Source organism: Phodopus roborovskii, unplaced genomic scaffold (genome assembly GCF_943737965.1).
Source record: "Phodopus roborovskii unplaced genomic scaffold, PHOROB, whole genome shotgun sequence".
In the NCBI taxonomy this organism is placed as follows: Eukaryota; Metazoa; Chordata; class Mammalia; order Rodentia; family Cricetidae; genus Phodopus; species Phodopus roborovskii.
The window spans coordinates 14,034,155-14,060,291 of record NW_026126547.1 but is presented as its reverse complement, the minus strand read 5'-3'; the positions used below and the strand labels follow the sequence as shown (position 1 = coordinate 14,060,291).

At 37.4% G+C, this 26,137-nt stretch overlaps 1 protein-coding gene across 1 annotated transcript in view; it reads right to left on the bottom strand.

Annotated features, from left to right (window-relative positions):
* The window catches only part of Wdpcp (WD repeat containing planar cell polarity effector), a 268,385-nt gene that overhangs the window by 167,212 nt on the left and 75,036 nt on the right, over positions 1–26,137 (bottom strand). The window contains exons 2-6 of the mRNA XM_051200567.1: positions 8,968–9,051; positions 5,537–5,584; positions 4,639–4,689; positions 1,774–1,844; positions 1,442–1,501 (exon numbers count right to left, since the gene is read on the bottom strand). Coding sequence (XP_051056524.1) covers positions 1,442–1,501; positions 1,774–1,844; positions 4,639–4,689; positions 5,537–5,584; positions 8,968–9,028 — 291 coding nt within the window. The 5' untranslated portion in view covers positions 9,029–9,051. The remainder of the gene's footprint in view (positions 1–1,441; positions 1,502–1,773; positions 1,845–4,638; positions 4,690–5,536; positions 5,585–8,967; positions 9,052–26,137) is intronic.

Sequence of the window (26,137 nt, the reverse complement as noted above, 5' to 3'; positions counted from 1 at the left end):
ATGCCTGACATGCTTCAACTTACCCCAGGTGATGGAAAGGGTGGAGGCCATGAGACACACCTCTCAATGGAGGTGGCAGGCTTGCCCTCCAGTCAAATAATTTTGAACCTGTTTTTGCAGTGAGTAACAGCATTAGGAACTTCAAGTTTAAACTGAACTAAATCTGAAACTTACTGAAGCACATCTGATATTCAAGCTGGAAGGTCTCATTATATATTTCTATGCAAATAAGTTACGATTTTAAACAATGCCATCTTTTTAAAAAGTATCCTCAGGAGAATTTTAGAAGTGTTACAGTTCTGAAAATATTCATTCAGCCTTGTAAACAGTCTAGAAAGTAGAAATCCATCCACAATGACAAGGTTACAGTTACCCTCCATCACTAAGGGAGAACAGTTTAGACAAAACAAATAATGGAATCTCCTAAGAGGAAAATTAGAATTAACTAAAATAGTCCATGTTGAAGAGTTAAGATATGTTTGTAATTACTATGAATTTTATGTCAGGAGGTTTATGGATAAAAAAATGGACCTAACCTTTAATCAAGAATGTCACACTTTAAAAAAAATTGTAATGGAAAGCACAAGAAATAAAATTGAAACAGTATATTTGATTCAAAAAATAAATTTTTGGAAGTGGTGATACAATATAAGGATACATATGACTATAATTATCTTTTTATCAAAAACAAGTAAAATCTTTTCAAAGAAATTGTATTTTTAAGTGTATCAGCAAGGCTAAAGATATTTATCTGTCCCTTATATTGTGGTCAATGTGTGTTAATTATGAAGTCCTGATTATATTCTAAATCTAGGCCTGTTGAGCACAGAGCTGTCCAATAGAACTTGTTGCCGTGGAAATGGCTTATATCTGCATCTTTGACTGCCAGGAACTTAAACTGGGAGAGCTGTAGCTGAGGAATTGAAATTTAACTTAATTTAAAAATAGCCACATATGACTAGTGTCTACCACATTAAAACATACAGCCTAGAGGGTCAACTTGCAAGCCTAACTCTCAGGTTAAATTAGGTTTCACTATTATTTGCTTGTTCATTTTCATAAACATAGTATTCATAAATGTTTATAAGAATACTATACTGAAAATGTTTTTGTCCTGTGGCATTATTGTCATTTTAAAAATATGCCAGTGAATATCTACTCCTAAACCAAGATAAACCCAAGTAGAAAATACTGCCTGCGAGGAGGATTCCTATTGGTGTTTGCAGTATGTCAGTACAACCACACTGGTTAATGAGGCGGCGTGGTGGCCTATGTCAATCTGTCTAATGGTCACTCTAGAATGACTAAAATTCAAACTATGAAATAAACACTCCTGAAAAGTTTTTTCCCCCATTATCTATCAAAACACAAGAATACCAATTATTACACAGCTTTCAGCTCCACCGGTTAAACACTGCGAAAGCTTGTCAAACCATTTTACCTGACAGACGTATTTGTTCTTCCATTTGCTCAGTACACACTGACTGGTTTGCATCAGTTCCTGGAGGACAACAGAAAGAGAGAGTGCAGTTGGCTTCACACTCGGTCATTATCAGTTAAAGTGCTGCTGATTTGCAAAGAGAGAGAAAAAAAAAAAAAAAAGGAAGGCGAACAACAAGCCACACAAAGAGGCAATTGTGTGAGAAGCTCTCACTCCATAGAGGCAAAGCCATCATCACAAGGAGAGCTGGTCCTTTATGAAAATTAAATCTGTTGAAAGATGTTCTAAAGCAGATCTGTTTGTTCCCATTTTTGAAACCTTTTGAAAGTTACCTCCAACTCTTTCAGTGAATCTCGAAGTTTTTCTGGGCGTCTATTTTTGAGTGTCCAAGGATAATCTCGTGCTGGCAAATAAAACATGTACAACAGTTAGTTAAACATGGTTTAAATAAGGAACCTCTTCTTAGCGGTGTGCCTTAGAGGATTAGACTAAGACACCCCATAACTGAGAGGAAGTGGACTTCATCTCTACCACTAAAAGGCTTTGTTCCAGAAACAGATATTTTACCACAAACTAATCTCCCTGATTATAATTTTGTGATGATAACCAACAAGACTCAGAAAACCCTTGAGAAGTTTTGGTAGGCCAAGGGATCTAGCAGTATTTAGTAGTAAATGGCCTGCTTTTTATAATTTAAGTAACTTTTTCATAAAAATAGTCAAGATTCAACCCAAAAGAAATTCCAACTTCTCTAAGTAGTCAACTTAGACCTGAAATAAGTTAAATGTGGTAAAGGAAAGAAACAGAATATAAAAGTAATTTGAAGAAAATTAATTTAAACATGACCAAAGCACTATATACCTTAACTCTAAGGGGAAAATTTTTTTTTAACAAACAGGTATTAAGAATGTTCTTTGAAATAATTCTCTCTAACATAAACACAAACGAAGCCACAAGTCCTTTAATGGTGTCCTACCCAAAAGACATGTTTATGCAATGGTAACACAATGCTTGTGGGAGTAACCAACCAATATCTGATCTGACTTAAGGCCCATCCCATGAGATGGAACCCATTCCTGACACTGCTTGCATGACCAAGAACCTGAGACTACATACATAGCCCAGGGAAAGAACAAATCACTCCCAATGACATTCTCCTATACTCATAAGTGTCTTGTTTAGCTATCATCAGAGAAGCTTCCCCATGCAGCAAACAGGAACACATGCAGAGATCCACAGCCAGACAGTATGCCGAGACTGAGAGACCTTGGAACACTCTGTCCTAAAGGGGAGAGCCCCATCAAATCCCTCCTCAGGGTTCAGGGAACCCCACAGAAGAGGAGGCAGAAAAAGTCTAAGAGCCAAGGGGGATGGAGGACACCAGGAGAACAAGGCCCAAAAATCAATATTACAAAGCGCATATGAGCTCACAGTGACTGAAAATGCACACACTGGGCCTCCCCAGTCTGTAGCAGGTCCTTAAGGTATACATTATGGCTCCTAGTTTAGTGTTTCTATAGGATTCCTGAGTGTGTGAATATGTGAGTCTCTGATTTTTGGGCCTTCTCTTGGGCATTTTTTCCTTCTGTTATTTGTTTTGTCCAATTCCAATATGTTAGTTTTGTTTTATCTTATTATATATTATCTTACTGTGTTTTATTTTATTCCCTTAGAAGCCTGTTTGTTTTCTAGTGAGAGACAGAAAGGGAATAGATCCAGAGAGGAAGACAGGTGGAGAGAAACTAGGAGTAGAGAGAGGAAAAACTATAATCATGATATATTATGTGAGAAAAAAACTATTTTTAATAAAAGGAAAATATAAAATAATTTTAAAATCTATGCCACAATTCAATAATGATATGCCTTTAATTTATTTTAAATAATTTCAATTAAAAGGTTATTTAGTAGAGGTACAAAGGTAGCCTAAAACTGAATCTGTTTTAAAATTAATGAAATTGGGGCATGGGTCTAACTCAGTGATGAGGCACATGCCTAGCATGTGTGAAGCCCTGAGTTTCGCCTACAGCCCCCACCACATACACATGAATACACAAATAATACAAATAATATGTTAAACTCACTGGAAAAATGAACTAATCTTTAGAGACTCACAATTAATAATTCTAAAAAAGAAATGTGTATATGAATGTATATGTCATGTGTGCATATACATATATTATATGACATATATAGGCATTTAAATTTAAAAGTAGAAATTGCTATGTATCCTACTTCAGCAAGTTAATTTGGCTCTACAAACATAATTTTGATGTGTAGAACATATGTACAAATTTTAAGATATGTGTTGCAGATACTAATGCAATATTCTAAAAATTAAGTATCAGTTCAATTACTTAAATAAGGTAAAAAGGAAGTCTTTTCCGCTCTAGCTATAGCCCAAATAAAACTTTAAATTATATTAGCTTTAATTCATGAAAACCATATTACCCTGTAGTTATATTATACATACAACATATCTGTATCTTTCAACCTAACTAGATAAAACACCATCATAATAAATCTCACTGTATTAAAATAGGCACATGAGAGCCAGACAGCTGGCCAAGAGGGTGCAAGCGCCCACTGCAAAGACTGACTGACAGCCTGAGCTCAATTCTTGGGACCAACATGGTGGAGAGAGAACCAATTCACCCTGACTTCCACACACACAAGCATGCGTGTAAATGCACACGCACACGAGCAGGCACACCACCCACACACGCACATGCACACGCACACGCACACACACACAAACAAAATAAAAATGTCAAAACAAGTAAAACACGTTAACAATTTAGGCAAAGCATGGAAAATTAAATTTATCATGATTTATAATCATTTTCTCACGCAAAAATGAGGTGACAAATTTTACTACAGAACTTGCATGATTGAATACCATTTATGTTTCTGTTAGGAAATTAAACATTTTAAATAAAAATAATTTATTTAAATATATTAAAAACAAATACACTTCATTTTAGGTTTTTGTTTATATAAGAACATATCTCACCAAAATTGTACACAGTAAATATTTTAATGTTTTAAATTAGAAAACCCTAACAAATACAATTATCATTTGTTAGGAATTAGTAATTATAAGAAATGTGGACAGAATAACATTTATAATTTGTGTAGGAAACAGTTAATTTGGAACGTAGTACTTTCTTAATAATTTAAACTATATATGGTAGACTTACATTCTGCCAGCCTTTGTTTTTCCTCTAAGTTACCATACTCTGTTGTTGACACTGTGACAAAGGAGAGATGAAAAGAAAAAAGTGGAATTTGCTAAAAGTATCTTATATTTTTAGTGGGTACATACAATAGATTGCTGCAGACACTGAGATTAATACATGCTAAGCTATAAAAAAGACAGCAGAGGGAGAATGTCACAAAGTATGTTTGCGTGTCATAGAAGCCATTTCCTTAATGCACACTGAAAGGGCTTACACAACACAACAGGTGGGCCAATATTCTGAGCTTCCGATCTCATCAGACAGGAAAGGAAACTGCAACCGTGCCCAGAAGAGAAGCTGCTGCAGTCTGTCATCAGAGCTCTGGAGTAAGGCTATTAACCGCCATGCTAAGCACAGGATGCTCACTCAGCCCCCACTTCAACGAAGAACAGAACAGGAAGTAACTCTAGCTAGGGAGACCTTTCGGCCCATCATAAAACTTCTGGGATTAACAGGATTAATCAGATAAAGAAAATTGATCATTCACTCAGAAATGTCTATTTCAGATATCAGGTGAGGATCCAGGAGACCAGCATCACGGGGACCAGTGCATTAACAATGCCCTCTGCTGGGACACCAATAAATAAATGTGACTAGACTGTCCTGTTATCAGCCTAATCGGCAAAAGAATGAACATTTTCACATCATTCTACAACATTTTCTCAGTATTGCTTTATTTTTGATAGATCGGATAGATACCAACCTTAGTATTTTTCTCTTTAAAAAACCTGAAGTGACTGCTCTTAAAAGTTTAGAATGTATCTAAAGCCATTAAACACAGAGCTTTTAATGTTGCTACTTCAATCCTCGGAATATTTCATTTATAAAGGCAGTAAAATAGAATGGGTGAGTACTTTACCTGGTGGATCTTTCTTGTCATAGTACTGGTAGACGCCGATGTCTCTATCTATAGAAAGAAAGAAATAACATTAAATTATGGTAAAAAGTTCTGAGACTAAGAAGCCAAATCATACTATATCAGAGGGAATTGTGGGGAGGGGAGCAGAAACAGTCTCCTTATGTTACTAGAAATAAAATAGCTCAAAAGCATCTGGACATGGGTTCATCTATTCTAGGGATATGCAGAAACTGGAAAGTTTATCGATCTAATGAGAAAATCAGAATGGCATACGGAAACACACAGAACTAGAATGGCATGGGGGAAAGATTCGTAAAGAACTGAATCAAGGAAGACCAAGTTTTCTCTTTCACACTTCCTCTGATATTTTTCACAGGGCGCTACCAAAAGGAACTGCCACTAAGCAATGCCAAATGAAGTCAGTGGATGGAAGAAAATGCCCTAGCTGTTGGATTCCGAGCTGTGGCTTGCTTTTCTCCAATTTAGCTCAGAAGTCTAGTTCCCATCCTATAGCATTTGGGAGGAAATCTGCAAGAAGAAAGGGGGGATTACCGGGAGCTGTGGATAAATTATTATCTGAAACTTGTTTAGAGTCAAAAGGCTTCCAAACCTATTCAAATTCAGATGCTCTGCTAGGCTAGGTAAGAGACAAGTGAGGCTGCGCAGATGTTGGGATTGATTTAACCAAGGGATTCTGTTCTTGCAATTTAAACAAGAGAACAGAATAATTTTCCCATGTCTATGAATAATGAAATATCTCTTTTATTGAAGTAACACTTGTTTTCTTCCATGCAAAAATAATTCTCAGTTACTAACATAAGGAGGCTACAACTGTCTCTCATGAGGTGGAAGCAGTACAGGCTGCCCCCTAGTGGCTGACCGCTTCCAAGCTTCATCAAACTGATTGACAAAACCAAAAGAAAAACAAGTAAAACTGCTATAACTGGGTCATGTATACTTGGTATACTCATATAATATATACAAGTATACTCAATACTCATATATTTATATACTAAATACTCATATATCCAGTACTCATAATAAAGCTATATTTTATTCATCATGAAGTTAAGACATGATTTTAAAGAACGCAATTGGATGTCTGTCATTTAAATGAAAAATATCTACTAAAGACTGACTGGGAGACTGTAGCCCCTTGAGCACTTACAATATTTTGTTAAGCTGAGTAGTCATTTCACAAATGTGTTCATTTTTTGATAGTTCACAACATATTCTTACAATCTGTACACTTTCCAGTACATATGTTACACTTCAGTTTTTAAAGTTTCTTGTTATTTAAAGCTATGAGCGAAGAACTGTGGGCATTATATATGAAAGCAATATCTCCTATTAAAACATTCCAGTTTATAATTACAACATCATTCCATATACCAATACACTTACAACTCTACAATAGAGCTAGGAAGATCATAAGGGACCCTGAATTCTGTGCACAGGTCTGACCTTTCTGTACCTGGTTGAAGGGGACTGAATATAAGCAAGACAAGGGCATCTACAAAGGAGACCTGTCCCGGAAGTGTCTGGGCTAGGTGGAGAAGGTGTCCACTCAGCTAATAATACAGTATTCAGATAATACAGTACCTTAGAACCCCTGCGTGCACAAAGTATATCACAGAGCAAAATGGCTTGCTGTGGAGTATTAGGAAACCACAAGAAAAGCAACACATGTGGGTCCTCTAACTTGTGCCCAGGACCACATGGGGTAAAAGAAGGGTATCCACACAGCAGAATGGGAAAACAGAAATGCTAGACTCATATCTAGGAGTGATTGAATGGCATTCTGTCTGAGAGGAAACACAGATATGAGGAGAAGAAAATTACTTTCTGAGGTAATTTTCTCACTTTTCACTACTTTTTTCTTGTGATATACTTTCAATTTTCAAGATCAGTTTAACATCATTGTTTTCTAAAGCTTCTGCATCTTTTTTTTTTTTTTTTTTTTTTTTTTTTTGCTTCATGTATTCAGCTCTTTGCTCAGGTTTGTGGTTTTCTCTTCCCTTCCTACATAATCTTAGTGTCTCCAGTGTTACTTTTCCTACTGGCTTTTTATTGCTTGTCTTCTCCTGTAGAATATACTCACATGGCTAATGGTTCCTGAGCTCTCTGACAAGAAAGGCTCCAGAATTTTACTGAATAGGGTTTCACTGACCAGCCAGGGAAGGCCCCTAAACATCAGGGTGGGTGTTTTCTCTTTGGGTCCCTGCAGTTACCCAAGAAAAGGATTCTATTGTCAAGCCCCTTCTTTCTTAGCAAACACACAACAGTGAGAAGACATTCTCAGATGCAAATGGGTTAAGAGAATCTTATCCATCAGCATGCAGCTTCAATTTCCTCCATTTGCAGTTTAGCTGGTCTTCTTCCTGAGCTCTGGTGTCCTAGAGTTTAGACCCTCTTTAATTGAATATTCCCACATCATGGAGGTGTCTCATTATTTCATGCGTGTAGACACGCATTCCCTTTGTTGTCACCCTGGGGCCACATCCCCATCTTCCGCAGTACATGCTCCTCAAGTTTCTGCCCTTCTGAGGGTTAACAAACAATGGGCTGTCAGTAGGATTCTTTTCTCTAGGCAAATAATACTCAGATTTTTAGTTCTTTTAATTCCTTCATGTCTTCTATTTCCAAAAAAAAAAAAAAAAAACTGTTCCACTGAAAGTGTCCTTTACCTAATCTCATATTTTGTGTGTTTATGTAACTTTATTTTAAATCAGTTCATCTTTTCTTAAGAGTTTTGGGGAAAAAAACAAATATGAGTCAAATCTTAAATTAGAAATTCCATCTCAATATACTTCAAGGAAAAATAAACAACAATATGGCAATCATTTGTTATTGTATGTTCAATATTCAATATTAAGAAACAGTATTTTGCTGGGTAAACCATTTTCTTGATAAATATATAAAAGTAATGTAAGTAAAACTGCATTAATCTGGATAATTAAGGTAGAAAAACAGTTTATAAGCTGTTTCCTAATGAAACATTTTATCCTATAATATTAATAAACATTGTTAAAGCATAGTTATATTATTTCCATTCAAGAAATACAAAGCACAAAGAACACAAATAATTGTACATCTCAACTACATGTTTGAAATGTTTTTAATATCAAACAGAAATGTCTTTTCATGAGCTAGTCTGCAAAAATGTATGACAATATAGCAGTTGAGCAAGCTTAATAAAAAATTGAAGATGTATCTTTAGAAGGAAGAGCTGTTAGACTAGTAAAACAAATTTCCTAACTCAATGCAAAAGTAAGTTAATATGAGTATTTAAAAGAATTTTTTTTCACCACCCAGTTTTCATTAAGGCTGAAGAAAACAAGAGAGACTGCAATTCTATCTGCCAAATCCAGGCCTAACTTTGTCAGTGCATGAGAGACTGAAGCCCTGACAGCGATCCAGAGTTCACTCACCCGCAATGTGCAAGGTACTCTTCAGGGACCACAGGTGTAGTTCAGTCAAGCAGAAAGACATCTGATGGCAGAGGAATCTCCGTCCTGTGTAAGTAAATAGGAAAACACAGTGGTACTGATCAATTATTTCCCATTGCCATTCACAATCTAACCCCCCCCCCAAAAAAACTAATAGCTGAGACATGGTCCATTAGATTAAACACACTTTCATATTTGGTTAACCATCCAGAAGTAAGCTCTAGAAAAAGAAAACTAGACTTCTTTTCCTGAATTTACTATGTTACCACATTGAGAAATGTGGTAAGGAGACTATCTATATTTGGGTGTTCAATAACATATGTTTGGTTACAGCTTTAAGTATACTAAGAATTACTTAGTGTGTGAACATCTTTTAAGTCATAATTTTAGGAAAAGTGAGTCTGCTAGGTACTTATTAAGTACAAACTCATTTTTGTGGTACATTTCAATATATAAGCAAATATTTTAGACACCTCACATATAAACAGGCTACAGAGGAATGTACAGGGCAAATGGCATATAGTTAATAGCATATGAGGTGCAGTTACTTAACAGTAAAACTGTGTAAGACTCCATTACTATTCAGATGATGTGCTAATCTGCACATTAGGGTAGACAAACTAAACACATTTTAAAAATCAAGACAGTTAAAATGTACATCCTGGATTCCCTCCTATTTTAACAGCCAGAACTACTAATACTAGCATAGACCATTGATGCTTAAAAGAAAATCATATAGAACCTCATTAATTTGGACTGATTGGGAGAAAACCAGTCAAGCTCTAAAGAAAAATTCACATTTTACAAATATTTAACATTAAGTTTATATAACCTTCAAATGTTTGTACAGAAATTCATACAGCATACTAAACATGTACTGTTACATATTAGAAACACATCTAATGATTTAAACTAAGCATAGTACAGAAACTGTAAAAGAAATAAATGTTCTTTTCAATGAACTTCTGGAAAACAAAATGAGCTTGAAAAGTATTTTAAGGCAGATTTCAATAGAGGAAAAGACCCTTCTGCTTCTTTAACATTAGGAGTGGCGAAAATATTTCCCACATTATTCATGGGTAATAATCCAAAGTAATTTCAGACATAATAAAAATTTCCCTTACCTTTGCCTCACTTTTACAGAATTGGAATATAATTACAATCATAAAGAAACATATATTTCTGCTAAGGAGACAAGCTGTGCCATGGTTGAAGAGGAAAAGTGGGAAATGTGGTAATTTTAAAGACGGACCCAATTCTTCCTGAACAAGAGAACTCTGAGAAAGCATCAGAGAAGTTGTGAAATGTCCCATGAGGCTTCAAAGAAACACAGGATTTCAATAGTTTAATGATGATGGAGGTGGTAGTAGTGCATATGGTAATTTGGTGAAAAGGATGACTTTCTCCAAAAAACAGTGCAAAGGTTAAAAAAAAAAAGAAAAGAAAGAAAAAGACAGATAAAGTGAGCTAGGAAGGTTGCTCAGTAGGTAGGTAAGAATGCTTGTGCTACAAGAATGAAAACTTACATATGGATCCACAGCACCCATACAAAAAGCCAAGAACACAGACCCATACACCCACAAACTCACATGTATGCACCATACACAATACACACAGGAAGAGAGGGAAGGAGGGAGGGTGGGAAAGAGAAAGAGGGAGGGAAGGATGTAGGAAGAAAGTCAAGTAAGCAAAGAAGGGGTAAGAAGGAATCAGGCTATAATGATAATTTTTGGACTGATTCTAAATGTATTTTCTTCTTGCATCAAAATGTCTTCAAATGCAGTAGATGAAACAAAGGACACCTCATCCTCTATCTCTACCTTGCTATAACTAGATGATCATCTCTCCTGAACATTAATGAGTTAATACTAAGTAGAGTAGGTGGCTTATGAAGAAAAAGCATCCTTATATGAAGAAGGACACATGCAAAAGAAGACATTTGAAATAGGATACACAAATGTGTTGACATTTGATTGTGTTAAACAAGGATGAAGCAGGTGACACTGGGTATTTGAAGTCACCAACTCTAGACTACACTGCAAAATAAAAAATCCTATTCCTCAACTTAGAGTTTATTCAGATGCCAATAGAAATAAATTGTGGCAATGTAGGCAGAGTCAAGTTTGGTTAAGCTGCTTATAGTTACATAAAGACTATGAGTTACTACAGATAAAAGCCCACAGATTAAGGAGTACACTTTTAAATACATACTAAAAGGAGACAACACTTGAAATCCTGTTTTTAGTCAACTCGATGGAAATATACTTGCCAAACTTTGTCCTGATAACAAAAAGGAGAGTAAAACACATTCTTAGTAGGATACATGTGTTGCCTATGTATCTATTTTAATATGGAAGCCCTAGAACACTGGGATGTTGTGATATTGGGAGAAAGGGTGAAACAAGCTTGGTGGAGAGTGTAAGATGTCAATAACATATAAGCTCGTCCTCTGCATCTCCCACAGGACAGCCTATGGCCACAGACAGGTCTTCCAGTTCAGCACTCCAGGATTCATATCCGGAAGTAATGAGAGTGAAGGACTGAGGAAATGTGCTGCTGCAGGGACTGAAATAAGCAGCACAGCAGCCCCTGTATTGACGGACTCAGAGAAAGTATGGCATCCAAGACACACCAGGACCTGTGCCTGGCGAAAGGAGATGTGAGGGTCAAGGAGGGGACGACAGCATTTGAAAAAGCATGTAGTAAGAAGCTGAAGCATACGTGAGTGAAGCAGATGAAAAGGAAATGGCCAGTGAGGTCACGACTGGACTTGCTCATAGACACACAACACAACCCTGTGAATTACCCAGCCTAAGGAATCAAAGAGAGCGCTTTGCATTAATGGGGAGAAACATTCAAATGTTATTCACCCTTTCCTCTTGAACTTCAACTATCTGTGAGGAAAACTATAAAAATTTGAAGAATAAATAACAGAATAAATATAATGACCAGTAAAATCTACAATGATAATTAGACAGGGAAGAAAGAGACCAAACCAGTACCTCTTTTTAACCTCCCAGATGCCTTGCCATCTTTAAAACTGTACAGGTTTTTTAAACACTTTGGAAACATTTTGCATCTTACTCAAGAATGTCACCAGTGGAAAGGAATGCTGGTAATTTCCTGGTATGAAAAATCTGCCTGGAGGAAGTAATCAAGACTGAGCATGTTCCATCCAAATATTGTATTAGTGCAGAAATAGCTGTTTTGAAGCAGGAAAGAAAAGAATTTCAGAAACACTCTGGATGCTGTACTTGGGGAAGGAGGTGTGGGCAGGGACTGAAAGACAAGTCAAACAGAGGTTCCTGAGCTGGGAAACACCAGCCCATTAGTGCCCTTGTCCCTGTCTCTGGGCGACCCAGGGCTAGAACAAAGGTTGCTATGCAGAGCAAAACTACAGGGCCTGGAAAACAATAACTCAAGGAGTAAAACAATAAATAAAATGACAACCATTAATTTAAAATCTCACTCATTTTTAAGTTTATGTCAGTTTCAGTTGCCTCATAAGACCATTTTGTAATTCAAACATCCAGTCTTCATGACTAGATAAACAGTACGATTTAATTAAACCTGACATAATTTAAGATGGCATTCTGTACAAGGAAAATCTGTGAGAGTGCAGATTTTGAAGAAAGAGAGGTAAGAAAACCCTTTTGTTTCCTATTTGATTCTCAAAAGGTTCTGAGTTTAAAGACAGGCTTCCCATCACTTTCTTCCATTTCAGTTACATGACTTTTTTCTGCAGTAGCATGCAAAGTAGAAATCATTCCAGTAGCATACTGCTGATAATGTTCTTTTGGAAAACAAATATATGTTGGAGAAGAAAAGATTGATTATCACTTAATAAATTACAAAATGCTTGTCTTCTGCAAAGTAGCGAGGTCTGTAGTTGCTTGTCTTCTGAAGCCAGCTATTTTGACTGCTATGGGAGGAAAGGAAGCTTGAGGGCAAATAAAACTCTAATGTAAAACATGCTAGCAGAAAACTAATGAAGCAAGAAAAGACAGTGCTAGGACACCATGGCGCCCACAAGACATTTAAAATGGATGTATGTTAGCAGAAAACTGCACAGAGCCTGAGGGAATCTTTCTTGGGCATAAGTGTGTAACATACACTTGCTACTTATTGTCATATATTTCCTTGAGGAGTCTAATTGAAAATGTTTAAAAACAAAAGGTAACTAAATAGTATAAATTTATGTAAATCACTGGTGCAATGCATAGTTACAATCATAATTACTTTTCAATTACATAAAATTCAGTGTATTATCGTACAATTACTTTCTAATATCACTAACACATGGTACCATGAAGCACCTGTTAGGTATATTCATGAACACATTCAATCAAAGACATTGCCACAAATAAAGACTTTTTTAACAGAAACTTTCAACAATGGACCAAACAAGCAAAATTTTATGCAAAAGGACAGGGGAATCTCAAAGTAATGAAACCTAAAACTTAGGCTAAATTTACTGCACTGGACTACTAGGGACAACATTTCATTTGTGATCACTGAGGCTTATTGCATCTAAATATAATTGACTATAACAAGCACTTAAAGTATCTTATGTGTATATTGTTTTACTCAGATACAAAAATTTATAGCAGGTTCTCAACTATCAAATAGTATAGCATAGCAGACAAAATAACCATGGAATATGAAATCTGCAATGCAAGCTATTTTAGAAAAATAAACAAAGGCCTCCAGGTGCCCAGTACGATGTACAGTTTGGTAAAGAAAGTATTACTGTTGTTATTATTATTTTGCAGGCAGGGTCATACTATGTAGCTATGCAGCCATGATCCTGAAACTCTCTATGCAGACCAGATTGGACTTGAACTCACAGAAGTCTACCTGCTTCTGCCTCCTGAGTGCTAGGATCAAAGCAGTTCACCACCATACTTAACTAAAGAAATGACCAAATAAAATATTTGAGGATTGGTAGATTTTCCATGAGAAAGACAAAAACTAAAATATATTAAAGGAAAAAAAAAACACATAAAGAAATAGAAAAATATGGGGGGTTGGAGAGATGGCCTTCAAAGGTTAGGAGCACCCACATGACAGCTCACAGCTTCTGTGGCTCCAGTTCCAGGGGACCTGACACTCATGGCAAAACACCAAGGCACATAATATAAAATAAAAATAATTAGTAAATATAAGCTTGTTTAATTTTATTCTTATACTATTTTAGTAAGCAGGTAGCAGAGAGAAGTGAAGGCCAAAGGATGTCTTTGAATGTCAAATTTCAGAATTTGGAGTTATGTTTACTAAACAATGGCTAAATAGTAAAATAATGAAAATGTTTCAGGTTATAATTACTGCAAGATTACCCAGAGAGATAGCAAACGCGAAAAATGGAGGGAGTTTTGATAGGAAGAGCTCATTAGAAAGGTAACTGAAGTTGCAGATAGCAAGTACTTGAATTGGGAATGTGGTAGTTGCAATGTAAGAGAGGTGAGTAGGAGGAAGGAAGGGAAGGAGGGGAGTGGGTGAGGAGGGAGAGAAATGACTCAGTGATCTTTCAAGAAAGACAATAGCAAGTGGGCGCTGATGGCTTGCCTCCTCATCCCAAGCCCAACAAGGGGGCCCAAAACCACTCAACCCACACACTTGAATTTTCCTAATCACTGACCTCACTAGTTGGCGGCTGTTATCCTTTAGCCATTCCCATCAGCATGTAACTTTGGTTATTTTACCATAGCAAAGGACTAGTGCATACTATTCTTAGCTGCACTTGTTCCCAGAAACCCTCTACCCAGACTATTTCCCATTGGCTTATCCTCATAAGCAGGAGTTGGATCAAACACCACAGCAAGGTGTAGCTTAAGAGGAGTAAAATTTGTCAATTAAAAAAAAAAAAAACAAAACAGTGGAACAGTGGGATTCTAGACACAATGGGAGATTGAGGCAAAGGAGAGTCATTTGGGTACACCTATGTCTGTCCAGCTAAGAAAAAATAAAGAATTATAAAAACTACTTGAAATTTTCAAAAGGGAAAGTGAAAGTCACTGAATAAAATCGCCAAGAAAAACAGAGATAGACATTTGAAAACTGATCTTACAAGATGATCATTGAAAAATTAGTTTAATTAATATTGGGTCAAGAATGCTATGGAAGAGAAAATGGTGCAAGGCATGTAGGGGTTACATAGTTATCAAACTTGCTAGTTTTGGATTTGAATGCAGTAATGACTTCAATATTATTTAATGAGAAATCATGTTTTATCAAGGATAGAGAAATTACGCCTGCTACAAAAATGTGTGGCTCCACTGTTCTGACTTCTGGGCTCTGAGCCAAAAATTCCTTTATTCTAATCCTGCTGTGACAAATTTACCCATATCATTTAACCTCTCTGCCTCGATTTCCCCACATGCAAAAACAGGGATAATGATATTGACCTACATTTGCAACGATGTTGTAAGCATTAATTAATGTCATATAATGCTTTGAAGATGAAAAGGGCTGAGCATTATAAGTGAGTATTGCATAACTAACTGCCTGTAATATGAGAATTTTATCCTTTAATTTTATTCAAGCAGCAGTTATCAAATAAATGAGCTAGGGGCCTTAGTGATATTTGCCTTCTAATGTTTCAAATTATTATTTAAGGTGTATCTAGATACTTCCTATATTAAAGTGTTGCCTTATAGTACACACTGAATGCAAAATGTCTCTCCCAGACTCATGTGTTGTAAAATAAGAGGTCCCCAGCAATTTGTAATTTTTTAGGAAGTTAGGAAGCTTTGAGGTTTAGCTGGTGGGCAGGTCACATTAGTAAAACTTGAAGTTGTACCTGCCTCCAATTCTTGTCAAGAAAACTTTACTTCCTAACTCCACCAAAATGTGAACAAGCCATACTCCAAGCTCAGAACCATAGCTGGAGTTGCCCTGGCTACCATACCTTTCCTGGCACAATGGACTGATTATCTCCAGAGCTGCAAGCCAAAATAAATCCTTCCTCACTCAAGCCAGTTCTGTCTAATGTTCTATCAAAGTTACATAAAACTGCTATGGCATATAAAATTCTAGATCATTTTGGAAAACTAAAATATCTCTACATAAATATTAAGGGCATATTTGTTTAATAATGAGCTCCTATTCCAAGTATCCCATAAGGGTCAAAAGGGGCTGAGGAGACAGCTCAGTTAGTGAAATGTTTATCCTATAAGCATAATGACCTAAATTCAATTTCTAGCACCCAGTAAAACTTCTGGCATGCTGACACATCATTATAATCCCAGAACTGGGGAGGGGAACACAAGCAGACCTCTGAGGCTTGCCAACCAATTGCCCTATTACAATTGCAGCACCCCGGGTCCCAGTGAGACCCTGCTCATAAAACAAGATTGATGGCTCTTAAGGAATGATACCCAAGGTTGGCTTCTGGCCTCCACATGATGTAAAACTCACCAAAGTTTTAGCTATGAAAGTTTAGATTTAACATACAACACTAAGCAGTGGAATGGCAGAAGCACTACAAAAAAAAAAAAAAAATGTAGAAAGCACTGTGTTAGAAACACTCCTCCAGAGAACATGTGGGACCAGGAAGATTGAGTCAGGGTATGAATAAACAAGAGTGGAAAAAAGAGATACCATAATAGAGGGAGCCATTATAGGTTTGAAGAGAAGACAGACTCTAGAGAAATGTCCAGAGACCTACAAGGATGACCCCAACTAACTATCTGAGCAACAGTGGATAGGCTACCTTATATGTCCTGATAATGAGATTGATAACCACCTTCCTATATATGCCATCATAGAGCCCTCATCTAGTAGCTGATGGAAACAGAAGCAGACACCCACAGCTAAACAATGAGTAGAACTCATGAAATCCAGTTGCAGAGAGGGAGGAATGATAAGAAAAGGTGTCAAGACCAGGCTACAGAAACCCACAGAGACAGCTGACCTGAACAAGGGGGAGCTCATGAACCCCCAGACTGATAGCTGGGAAACCAGCATTATACCAACTCAGACCCCCTGAACATGGGTCTCAGTTAGAAGGCCTGGGCAGGCAGTCGAAGGGACCTCAGACAGTGGAACCAGGATGTATCCCTGGTGCAGGAAAGGACTTTGGGAGCACATTCCCCATGGAGGGATACTCCCTTAGCCTAGAGACAGGAGAGAGAACCTAGACCCCACTCAAAATGACTTGACAGATTTTGATGATCCTTCCTAAGAAGGCATCACTCTCCCTGTAGAGTGGGGGAGGGGTGGGAGGGGAAGGGGTCTGGGGGCATGGGAGGGAGAGGGAACTGAGATTGATATGTAAAATAAGAAAAAATAACACTCCTCTATAGACACTGAAAAAGGACCCAAGCCATGTACAGACCATAATTGTGAAACTTCCAAAAGATTATCTAAGTGAGTGTATATGTCATGCTCCATCAAAAGAAATGTTCCTCAATTAATTAGCTTCAGCTGTCAACTTGACACAACCAGTTATCTGAGTGAATCTCACTTGGAGATTGCATCAATCAGATGGGCCTCTGAGGAGCTGGAAAGATGGCTCAGTGATCAAGTAGCTGCTCTTCCAGAGGACCCAGGTTCAATTCCCAACACCCACATGGCAGCTCACAACTGTCTACAAGTCCAATACCCTCCCTGGCCTATTCAGGCATCAGGCATGCATGTGGTGCATAGACACACATACAGGAAAAACATGCATACACATACAAATACTTTTAAAAGGATTGGCCCGTGAGGATGTCTTTAGGTAAGGAGGTGATGTAGGAGGATGCAGCCCACTGTGGGCAGTGCCATCATCCCCAGGAGTAGAGCAAGTCAATGAACAGTATTCTTCACAGTCTTTACTTCAGGGTCCCGCCTGGAGTTCCTGTCTTGGCTTCCTCCAGTGATGAACTGAACATATAAGAAGAAATAAGCCCCCTTTCCCCCCCTCCAAGTTCCTTTTGGTCATGCTTACCACAGCAGCTGAAAGCAGTAAACAACTTTATGTCATGTTCTTATTTTAAATAAATTTAACAGCATTCAAGTGTAGAGAAGGTGGAGAAAAACTTCTTATCCCATTAGACCCTCTATCTGGTCTTTTGTTTCTTTGGGGTTTCTAAGTTTCCATGGTAGCACATGCTCATTGTGTCTTAAAAGCAAAAAAAAGTAGAAGCATTTGATGTAAAATTGAATCCCCTTCCCACTCTAAGAGGAGCCAGTGCATAGCATGCCATGTATCCTTTTGGAATTCCTTGGCATACTCACATGTCCACACGCATACCTGACTTGTATCTTTGTAAAGACAGGGTTTCATTATGCATAAACTTTGCTGTTTTTCCCTGAACAGGCCAGAAAGGATACTAATGTTCCATTGAATGTGATCATAGCTTACTTAACTACTCCTTTACTAAAGAGCAATGTCTGTCTTTCCAACATTTACCTTGCAAATAATAGTACCACAAAAAAAAGACATACTAACACTTTACACATTGCTAGCATCCACAATGGCTGTGTCATATAAAACTGCTGCTCAACACAAGACTTTCTCTCTTCTACATCCTTAACCTTGAATAATTGTCAAAACTTCACACTGTAACAAATATGATAAGTGAAAAATATATTCTTTTAATTGTGTGTTTTATTTTCCTATTCATTAATAAAAATCAAGCATCTTTTCATGTATTTCAAATAATTCTGTTTCCTTAGAAAATTACTTATCCTTCTTTATACCCACCTTTCTTTATCCCATACAAATGGCATTAACCCATCATTATATACATTGGAGATACTTGCCACTTAAATTTTATCAACTTTATATATGAAGAAAATGAAAGAATACAGTTTTTTTTGTTTGTTTTTGTTTTTGTTTTTTTTACCCCCAGTAGGGGACTGGGCATGACCAAGGTCTCTAAACTCCCACTCAGATAATAGACTGCAAAGTGCCAAGAAGACAAGTCCCACAGGCTGGGATGACCAAGCCCACAGGCAGGGATGAGCAAGCCCACAGGCAGGGATGACCAAGCCCACAGGCAGGGATGACCAAGCCCACAGGCAGGGATGACCAGGCCCATAGGCAGGGATGACCAGGCTCACAGGCAGGGATGATCAGGCCCATGGGTAGGATGTCCAGGCCTATAGGCAGGTAAGACCAAGTGTAAATGGAGTTCTTAATTGGTCTAGATAATAAAAAGCCATAGTCAGATACAGAGGGAAATGCTGAGCATTTCAGCAGACAAGAGAGTAAGTTCCTGTTTCTCCTACTTATATGCTGTTACTGCCCAGCTACCTCACTTCCTGTCTGTTTGCACAAATCTCCAAACCTTTATGGTTAGCTAGTGGCAAGCTCCATCCTCTGACCCCCGACAAGCTTTATTTGTATACACAAGATATTACCACATATCCCCCTTTTTGTCTAAAATTTTAAAAAGAAAAGTTATAACTTGATGGGGGATGTCCTTCTGTTTCTCTTATTGGTTGATTAATAAAACACTGATTGGCCAATAGCCAGGCAGAAGCAGAGACAGGACAATGAGAGGAAGGAGTGAGGAGAGAGACAGAAGCCTTGGAGGAGACACCATGTAGAGACTAGGAAATAGAATGCTCCAGGCGTTCTCTGGTAAAATAAGGCCATGTAGAAAAACACAGATTAGTAGCTATGGGTTTATAATTAAGAGAAAGCTAGCCAGTAAGAAGCCCTAGCCATCAGCCAACAGTTTAATAGTTAATATGTCTCTGTGTGCTTATTTGGAGCTGAAGGGCTGCAGGACCTGACAGGACATAAGCTTCCAGCTTCAATAACTAATATAATAAAAACTATATACAATAAGTACAATAACTATATACAATATATACATGGCAATAAGTACATTAACAATGTCTAGTCCATAAGCATATGATAAATTGTGAGAACATATTCCATTATCTATTCTTTCTTGATGACTTCAAAGTCTTGTACCTAATTTAATTTCTATTCTAATTTGTATTATCAAATTATCTTTTAATGTCTTTTAAACCTATTACACTTAATATCTCTAGTGAGTTTCTTTACTGATTCTGGTAAACAGGGAAAACTATAACTAGACTATTTAGTCTTCAACTTCCTCAGAGACCCAAGAAGGAAATACTATTAACTGAGTAAACAGAAAATGCGAGCTTCCAAAAAAAAAAAAAAAAAATGTGAGAAATAACAGAAACAGATGGCTGCCTGGACAGTCACCCAGGTTGCTCTGCAACATCGGGGCATCCATCTTCCGCCTATAGGCCTAGCACATCTGACAGACTTTCCTGTGAAGCAGGATAATCTGAAGGACTGGACCGCCTTGTCTTGGCAAGATTTGCAGTCACTCTTTCTGGTGTCCTGTTGTTCAATTTGGACAGCATACTGTCAGCAGTTGAGGCAGGGCACTTTCTTGCCCAGTGGTTTACCTTTACCAGAAAGAACTTAAACTCCATATGGAGTTTCTTCAATGCTCATCATCTTCTCTGATGTAGATTGGTGCTGCCAGGAGCAGACATGTCTCATCATTAAAAAAAGAACCTATATTATTAAAACATGTTAAATGCTATAGTCTGTAAATCTCTGGTGTTTGAAGATGACCTGTCTTTCTAATATAACAGTTTGATCTTGTAAACATATCTAAAGTGACTACAAGTTCGATTTTTATACTTGAATAATTACTAAACTACATTTCCTTATTGTCCTATATAGTTGATAATAACTTGCATTGTTAAATGAGCTATACTTATGCAATATCTTGAATATTAGAAACATATGTGCAGTATGTTTTAGCAAAATTAATCTCAAATTGGTACCAATATACATTTGTATACAACATACAGAAGTCTAATCCAATGTAAAATATTTAAAACTAGTAGTTGCTTTTTAAGAGTATATTCAATAATCTACCTTTTCATCTCAACATATCTATATCTTCCCTTTATTCTTTTCAGAGTAGATTCAGTAATCTACTTTTTATCCCATCAAGCAAGCCCACAGGCATGAAGACCAGGCCCATAGGCAGGATGACCAGGCCCATAGGCAGGATGACCAGGCCCATAGGCAGGATGGCCAGGCCCATAGGCAGAAAGACCAGGCCCATAGGCAGGATGACCAGGCCCATAGGCAGGATGACCAGGCCCATAGGCAGGAAGACCAGGCCCATAGACAGGATGACCAGGCCCATAGGCAGGATGGCCAGGCCCATAGGCAGGATGACCAGGCCCATAGGCAGGATGGCCAGGCCCATAGGCAGGATGGCCAGGCCCATAGGCAGGATGACCAGGCCCATAGGCAGGGACAGTCCTCCACAGCCGCAACAGCAGGTCAGCTGCTGTTTCTGGATAAAGGGAAAATGTGATCTGCTTCTAAGTGCTCTGAGAATCTGTGTGTCATTCTTACTAAAAGAAATCCTATTCCTTGAAAGAAAGAATCCATTCACTTCCCACTTCATGAAATAAATTACGAAAAAAAAAAAAAAAACTTTCTAAGTCTCCTGTCATACTTAAATTTGGAAATATTTCTCTAGGGCATTTTTCAAACTGTTTAATTCACTTAGTTAAATAGATCTTGTCAATTTAACATTTTCCACATGGTAAGCAGTTTTGACATTTAGACAATTTATCAATGGCTTCTTCACTGAAGCCTGCCTCCCCTTCTTTCTACTCATTACACGCAACAAATTAAATTTCACTAATATTTAAAGATCAGTGCTGACCTTTGCACAGCCATTTTCTAGGTTCCTATTAATACAAACATCTTGTTTGCTGGTGCTCATTTTGAATATTTTTGCTATATACAGTTTTCCATTATTCTAGCTGAAGTGCTTTTTTTTCCATGACCTTGCAAAATTATTGGTAGCGCTTACATTATGTACCTTAGGAAGACAAAAGGTATGCTTGCATAAGCAAATAACAGCAATAGGAAGAGCCATCATCTCCCACCAGCAGTCCAACTCAGGTCCCACCTTTCTGAGCTTCAACAATATGGACTTACTAATGGTTTTCAAGGACTTACCTTAATCACAACAATAAAAAGACAAATAGAAATATTAGCTATATGATAATGGTAATAATTTTAAATTATAACTATAAATATAATTTTATGTTATACTTGAATACATAGAAAAATGCAGCTTTGAAGAGAAAATAAATTAAATTTCAGGAATTATGTTTAAGGTTTGGTTAAAGACAAGTGAACAATGAAAGGCTCTTATCTAAACCAATGCTTAAATACTGAAGTAATTTGTCAATTCAGAATTGCCATTTTTAAAAGAATATAAATCAAAGTGAGAAAAAAATGAAAGAACTACAGAAGCCCTTTCTCTACAACTAGGAGAGAGGCTGGAAAGTACTGACGTGCCCTGCAGCTATACCAACTCAACCTTGTCGTTTCACTTGTCAACACTTCGATGACAGATTGCCACCCCCTCCTCTAAAAAACAAACCCTAGTAGCTGTTGAAAGAAGTGCATTTTTTTTCTGAAAGAAGTGCTTCTTATAAAAAGTGGAATATCTCATGCAATTTGATAGTTGTATACTTCAAAAATCTTTCTTTTCACACACACACACAAAAAAAAAATCTTAAAACGTTTTTCTCGTGGCTTCTGTCAAACTTAGAAGGTGAACCTTGCTAATGTGGTGAAACAAAGAGTACATAGCATCTTCAGATACTACAGAAAGCTTTATGCCATTATTTCATTTAGTCCTCACAGGAACCCTCTGAAGTTACTTGGTCTGTGTGTGTGTGTGCGTGTGCGTGTGTGCGTGCGTGCGTGCGTGCGTGCGTGCGTGCGTGCGTGCGTGTGTGTGTGTGTGTGCGTGTGTGTGTGTGTGAAAGCGTCTTTTCTGGAATGGGACTTTTTCCAAAGAATCCTCTTCTATATGCAATTATACCCTAAACCCCTTAATGTACAAACAGGAGGAGGGAAGCAAAGAGCCATCAGCTTGTGAGGCATTCTTAGACCAGAGATCCTCTAGATCCTCTATGTGAGCTCCCCATGGGATATTCTCTCAACTCCACCTCTCTCTAACTAAAGGCTGTGCACTAATAAACTTTGGGTAGCACTAATAAAAAGAGACCATGAAGTTGGGAGGGGAATGTGAGAGTGATCGGAGAGTGTTTACATGTAGTATTGGGGGGAGAGTTATGGGCAAAATGCCTTGTATACCTGTATGAAATTCTCAAAGAATAAAAATTTAAATATATAGAAAATTAAAAGAAAAAGGATTGTCTTCCACAAACTTTAATTTCATTTAGAAAGATCTTAGAGAAATAACTTAGAAGTCCATTCAAAGACTATTTTAGTTTAATTATAAATTAATATAATTGAATTATCTGATTACAGTTGGTGTTTCTTAGGCACTAAGAATCTTTCCAGTTATTTACATAGCAAACATTACAGGTGATACAAAAATGAGCTCCAGTCAGCGTACAGCAGAGGCTGAAAGAGGAAGGGTCAGTTTTCTTTAAGAGCATGACACTCTACAGGACAGGCCCCACACTTAAGATTATCTGCACAACACTAACTGGACTCTGTGTTGAGAGAAAGGGTGGAGATGAATCTGAGAGAAGTTGAGGGGAGGTGAATATGATCAAAATACATGGTATGAAATTCTCAAAGTATCAATAAAATATTTTTAAAAGCTCCATGTGAATTATTATTATTTTATAGCTAACTTATAAATTAAATTATTAAATCAAAAACGCTTTCTTACTTATTTCAACTACCCTAATTTGGTAACAGCTCTCACTAAGTTGCTGGCCCATCAGTTTCTATAAGAAATTTTTAGTGAAATGCAAACAAACCCCAAATTCTTTTAAGAATTCTACAGTGAATCTTTCAATACTATAATTGGAGCTTTCTTTCTACTGTTTCTTCCCTGATTGGCTGTTTTTCGTTTTTACTAATGGTTTGTCACAGTATTCTTTCCTAAATAAAACTTTTAGTATTTTGTTTCATGAGTTGAATAGGGGACCAAATTAGATAACTTGGAAGAGAACAGTCTTTTCTTACTGAAATGGATGCCTATGAATGACCACAATGTCCCCTGAGAAGAGATCAATTTCACCTTAACAGATTTAACACAGGCATACATCATCAGGGCTTACAAATGCTAAGAATTTTCTAATGAAGTAGGAAATTATTACGATTATGTTTTGGCCTAAAGCCACAACAATGATCAATAAAATGCATCCTATGCTTTAAAACCCATACCCTACACCACTTCCAAGGAGCAAATGGCAAAACATCTTTTGAAGTCTATGGCAGAAGATAAACACACAATACATGTCAATTTTCCTCTGAGTACTCAATAGCCATAAAACTGAGAGTATGATTTCAGTAGCAAGTAAGGAAAAATAAGTAACCACCAGTTTTATGAATATCATTTCAACTTTTAATTATTTTTGTTTGGTTCAACATATAGTTGCATAATCTATTAAATGCAAACACTTAAGTGAGGCACAGTGATAGGCACTCAAGATATGCAGAAAAACCTCAACAATTTGCCATTGAAGAAGACATAACTTAGGGAGAGAGGGGTGTAAGGAGAACAAATACACAATTCCATCAGTGCAACCAACAAACAAAGCCATGTCCAAGAGGGAAATAAGAAGAAAATTACTCCTGGACTTTAACATAATCTTAGCCACAATAAAAACAGAAGTCATTACCCATTTTCAGAACCTATTTCTTACAAAAAGGCTACATGATGTATATAAAGCTCTTATGACTACTGTTTTTTAAAATATAGATATATTACAATAGTGTTTATTACAGTGTAGGTTTTCATCAGAACTTGTTATTAATTCAACAATACCTTACTGCCAATGATAAATCAGAATTAAGGAAATGTCACATGTTGATGTTTGACTTCCTTTGATAGAAAAACTAGCTACACATGACTTGGTAACATATCCTGGATAAAGATGGAGAGAGGACGTGGACATCAAGATATTTATCAAAATATCTTGCCTTCCAAATTTATGTGAAAATGACAGTTAAGGGGGAAACTCTCATTGGACAAAGATACTGAAGACAAAATAAGAAATGGGCAAGAGATAACTGATGGCAGATTTGAAAAACCATAAATACCTCTTGAGGAGAGAGAGCTCAGAGTAGGTGCTCTAGAACCTTGGAAAGGCATGGAGACGGAAATACAAAGAACGTCTGAAGAAATGGCTGTACCCAGAGCACCTGAGAGCTAGAGAGCTGTCTAAAGTCCATGCCTCAGACTCTAAGGTTGTCTTCCCTACTAAACCTCCTAACACTGCCAGGCAATGATCTTGTCCAACACAGAAGAAAACTGGAACACAGCCTTTGGAAAGCACTCTCCTTCCCCATACAGACATGTGAACTTGCACATATTCCCCCTAACTCATTGTTTCCTTCCCCCTAACTCACTGTTTCATCCCTACCCCCAACTTGAGCATGCATTCCCTGTGAACCTGCAGGCCACTGCAGTCAGCAAAGTGGAGAGGCTGACTGCAGATCTTCACCTCTCCCTCCATTCCTCCAAGTCCAATGCCCCAATATCATCTCCAGCCAACTGCTTGTCTCCTCCTCATTCTATGCCCCCATTCCCAAAGGACTAAGTAGATCCTGCGGGAATACCCTACTTGCCACCTTCCTATGGACCCCACAGCACCCTGACCCTAACCTATCCCCAATCCTAGGGTCCCTATATCTACAGACACATTTTCCCTGGAACCCCAATGACCACATCTATCAGAATCCCAGAAGAATGTCCTACCAGATAACACACAGTCACAACCCTCTCTTAAGAACCAGAGATGGCAATGGAAACCAAGGAACAAATCATCTACCCAATAAAGACAAGACCAGAAATCAGCACCTAGGATTACAATCTTCCCAAATCCTGATGCCTAGATGTCAGCATAAAAGCACAATCAATAACATCCAGAACTATATGTCTCCACTAGATCACAGCAGCCCTACCACAGCAGGCCCTGAATATTGCAACATAGCTAAAGCACAAGAAAAAGACCTTAAAATAGCCTTTATGAAAATGATAGAGGTCCTCAAAGAGAAAAATGGATGAATCCCTTAAAGAAATCTATGAAAACACCAAGTTAAGAATGAATACGACAGTTCAAGAACTCAAAGAATAAAGAAACCCCAAACTAATGCAAGTTTCATTAGCAAAGGGTAAGAAAATAGTTATAAAAGGGGTGTGAGGTG